At 47.6% G+C, this 4,300-nt stretch overlaps 1 protein-coding gene across 1 annotated transcript in view; it reads right to left on the reverse strand.

Annotated features, from left to right (window-relative positions):
* The window catches only part of LOC106001796 (bile salt sulfotransferase 1-like), an 8,359-nt gene that overhangs the window by 1,682 nt on the left and 2,377 nt on the right, over positions 1-4,300 (reverse strand). Inside the window, exon 3 of the mRNA XM_013036773.1 lies at positions 3,178-3,304. Coding sequence (XP_012892227.1) covers positions 3,178-3,304 — 127 coding nt within the window. The remainder of the gene's footprint in view (positions 1-3,177; positions 3,305-4,300) is intronic.

Raw genomic sequence — 4,300 nt, forward strand, 5'->3', positions numbered from 1 at the left:
GTTTATTGGAGATAGGAGTCTCACGGTCTCTCCTGCCTGGGCTGGCTTTGAACCTCAATCCTCAGATCTCAGCCTCCTGAGTAGCTAGGATTACAGGCGTGAGCCACCAGCGCCCGGCCCTCTTTCATTTACTAAGAGACTTGCTAGATCTAGGCCTTTTTGATGCTTACTATCAAAGAAGGAATAAGAAAGATCTTATGAGCCAGTTAAGGCCTCTATGGAGAAGAGTAAACGATTATGTGAACGGGTTACAGAAAAGACACTATGAGCTTAGATTTGATATATGGCCAGATTTAACTAAGTATACTGAATATCATGATTTTTGGCCACAAATTGGGAACCCTCTAAGCACAATTGCTTTCTTAAAAATAGAGGTAAAGCCTGGAACAAGTGCCTATAGTCATACCTTGTCATCCAAAAAACAAGATCAGGCGACCAGCTGGTGACCACCCAAGAACGAAGTCCTGCAGCAAGATTGTGGAACCTTTTGCCCTTTCTCATGGAGACTTTTGCTATAAAAGCTTGTTATCCTCTGCATTAAATTGCACTCAGCATCCACTCCTCTTGTGTGTGAGTTGTCTGTTTGCCATCTCCTCACCTATTCCAGGTCCTCCACTAGGTGTCCTCCGTTGTCCCAACAGAGCCGGTCCATGGCACTGGTACTTATACTTTGTTTTCTTTTCAAATTCACATACTATCACATTACTTGTTCGTCTGTTTTAGGACTCAAAGTCTGGGCCTGGGCACTGATCTCGAGCTTCTTTTGTTGAAGGCTTGGCATTTGAGCCCCAGCTCTACTTCCAGTTTACTTTAACACAAGCTGGAAGTGAACAGCCAGCCTGTTCCTGGCTGATCCCTGGCCAGGAGTGTGTGGTTGGAGACCAGATTTCTTTCCCTGGCTTCCAGCACCTCCTTCCCTGGGACATTTCCATACCTTTCCTGGTGATTTTGATACCAGCGGGAACAAGCTCCTCTGGGGCATCAGGGAGGTTGGACATCTTGTTCTCCTTCATCGCCTGGAAGGAACTGTTCTCCAGGACCAAGTCCAGCTCTCGCGGTTCCAGCGCCTTCCCCAGGAACCCACAGATCTTCTCTACCATGCTCCTTGGGTCCTAAGAGGAGAAAAACAAGGGCTCAGGTATGAGAGGGGACAACAGAGCAGGAGTGAGGAGGAGGGAGCAGGAGAAGAGAGAGACAGCAGAAGGCACTGGCAGGAGAGAGGATGGGTGGCCTGTGGAGGTGCGGGCGTGACTCAGTGGGTAGAGCACCAGCCAAAAAGCAAAACTGAGTTCAAGACTCCATCCATCTTGAAACAAAAATAAAAAAGAAAGAAAAGGAGGCTGAGAGGATTGCAGGAAGGAATAACACACAACCGGATGTAGAAAGTTGACATAGAAAGTTGGGATGGAGACTGGGGGGAGGATATTGGGGAAGAAGATACTGGAGAAACAGGGGAGATGGTAGAAGGGGTGAAGAGGGCCGTGGTGGGGTGCATGTAAAATCAATCATTACCTTTTTCATCTGCTCATAACTGAGGATCAGCACGTTCTCCTTTTCCCTCATGGACATCCAGCCTCGGACGTGATCAAACCATGACCCGTAAGGCACTGCAGGGGGAACAGTGGGGCAGTGTGCAAAGTCTGCACCATTCCCGATCTGCATGGTGGTTTCAGCACTGATCGCTCTGGTCCCTGTCACCTTCACCAGGGTGTCACTGAGAAATAAGTCCTGTCTCTTTATAGCCTCAAAGAGAGAACTCTACCAAGTACTGGTGGCTCACGCCTGTCATCCTAGCTACTTAGGACACTGAGATTTGAGGATCACTGTTCAAACCAGCCTGGACAAGAAAGTCTATGAGACTCTTATTGCCAATGAACCACCATAAAACCAGAAGTGGCGTTGTGGCTCAAGTGGTAGAGTGCTGGCCTTGAGCTAAAGAGCTGAGGGATAGCACCCAGGCCCAGAGTTCAAGCTCCATGACTGGGAGAAAAGGGGAAGGGAGGGAAAGTGAGGGAGGGAGAGGGAAATAGAGCAAACACAAGCACTGTGGAGTCAGGACATGGATTTCTAAGCAATTTTTTCTGTAGCACAACTTTTGCCCCATCTGAAGCAGGTCACCAAATGCCACACCAAAACCTCTGACTGGTACAAAGAGCTCTGCAGGCCCCCACAGAACTCAGGCTGAGGGCCTTCCATGCAAAGTTGGCCCAAATCCACCCAAATCCATCATTTGCACAACTGAGCACAAGTCTGAGTGCAAGGCCTGAGCTGTGACACACGCACACGAGGCACCTGCCATCGCTGCCCATGGCTCCCAGCAGGTCAGTCTGCAGAGGCCTTGGTGTGCTTTATTCTACTGGAAACATCTTTGCTTGAAATCAGGGCCAGAGCACTGTCCCTCGGTTTCTACACTCCTCTCTACCACTTGAGCCACACCTTCACTCCCTGTATCATGATGATTGAGTGGGTATGAGAGCCTCAAGGACTTTCTGCCTGGGTTGGCTTCCAACTCTGACCCTCAGCTCTCAGTTCCTGAGTAGCTGAGATTATAGGCATGATCCACCAGCCCTGACTATAGATCCAAGTGTTAAGAGATGTTGAATTAGGGGAGAAACAGCTCATCAGGCACTTCTACTGGTTGTGAAGCTAAACCCAGAGGGCCTGAGACACCAGATGATGAGGTACATAGAGCACAGATGTGGGGTCCCCCCACCCTTCATACCCAACTCAGGCCATGGACCCCTCACAGAACCATGGACAAGTGACAAAATTACAAGCATGAGGAATGACCCAGAACTTTTGCATGACTAGAAACAGAGAGATCCTAACTTCAAGAGAGAAACTCTGACACAGACAGCCAAACAAATTTAAAATATAAAAATACGTAGGGAAGGTAGAGTTGGGTTGTGTGGGAAGCCAGTGAGAAGCTGTGAGCCAACATCTGGGAGTAGAGCACACAGGAGGGGGCAGGTCCTCCATGGCTACGGAAGCTCCAGGGGCTCAAAACACCTTGGGACCTTCCATCATGGGAGAAGTCTGGTGCTGCCTTTAGCCAATGTGAGTTCTGGGAGGAGGAAGCATTGGACCCACAGATGGTGAGATTTAAAGGAGACCTTGGAGGGAGGGGACACTCAAAGAGGTTTAAATCCTTCTCCATTCACTTCACAGTCTACTCACCATATCCTTGCAAGAACCATTCAAAAAATTGTTCCAGTGACTCTGGTTTCTTAGCCAGATTTGTAAAACTCCAGAAATAATAAGCAGATATAAGGACATCCTTAGGATTTCTGATGACATAGATCATCTTCAAGGGAGAAAGGAGAGAATTAAACAATTTTCCCATCATTTCTTGCACTCTTGGTGTTCAGAGAAATTCTAGCCATTTTTTGCTCCAACATTGAAGTATCTGTTGGTCTTTTGGTTGTGCATTAGTTTGTGAAATACTTTTCAGAGTTTCTACAATCAAATCACTTTGCCAAGAGTAAAACAATGGTGGGACAATGCATTTCCTAAACGTATCTGGGATATTTACCTAGAAAGCACAGGAGATCAGACACTGGTTAGCCTTTCTTGGCTACAGATTTATGAGTTGTTCTGTAAACATCATTGAAACATCTGGGCATGGGTGGCTCTCACCTGTAACCACAGCTACTCAGACAGTTCAGATCTGAGGATCATAGTTTGAAGCTAGCCCAGGCAGAACAGCTCATGAGACACCCATCTCCAATTAACTACCTGAAAACCTCAAGGGGAGCTATGGCGCAAACTGGTAGAATAACCGCTTTGAGTACAAAAGCTCAGGGACAGCTGTGAGTTCAAGTCCCAGGAGTGGTACAAAAACAAAACAACAAAAATCCATTGAAGGAGGGAGCCGAAATGATACAACAGAGATTTCACAGCACAGGCGCCCATTTCTATGGTGTTCAGGAGCAAATCTAGGTAGCATTGTGCCAGGGAAGAGTGTGCATGGTTTGTGGTGTGGGCTGGGCTGGGGAAACGGGACAAAGGCTCCTGGTCTGATCTGGCCATGAGCACCAGGTGTTTATTCACTGCACAGCCTTCAGAGTCAGGCCACTGACACCAGGTCACATGACATGGTGTCATGTTTTTCTTTTCTTTTTTTTACTCAGGGCCTATGTGCTGTCCCTGTGTTTTTGTGCTCAGGCTGGTGCTTTACCACTTGAGCTGCTGCTCCACTTCTGGCTGTACTTTTGATAGCTCATCAGAGATAAGAATCACCTGGCCTTTCCTACTTGGTCTGACTTCTGATCTTGATCCTTAGATCTCAGCCTCCTTTTTA

This window comes from Dipodomys ordii, unplaced genomic scaffold (genome assembly GCF_000151885.1).
Source record: "Dipodomys ordii isolate 6190 unplaced genomic scaffold, Dord_2.0 Scaffold426, whole genome shotgun sequence".
NCBI lineage: Eukaryota > Metazoa > Chordata > Mammalia > Rodentia > Heteromyidae > Dipodomys > Dipodomys ordii.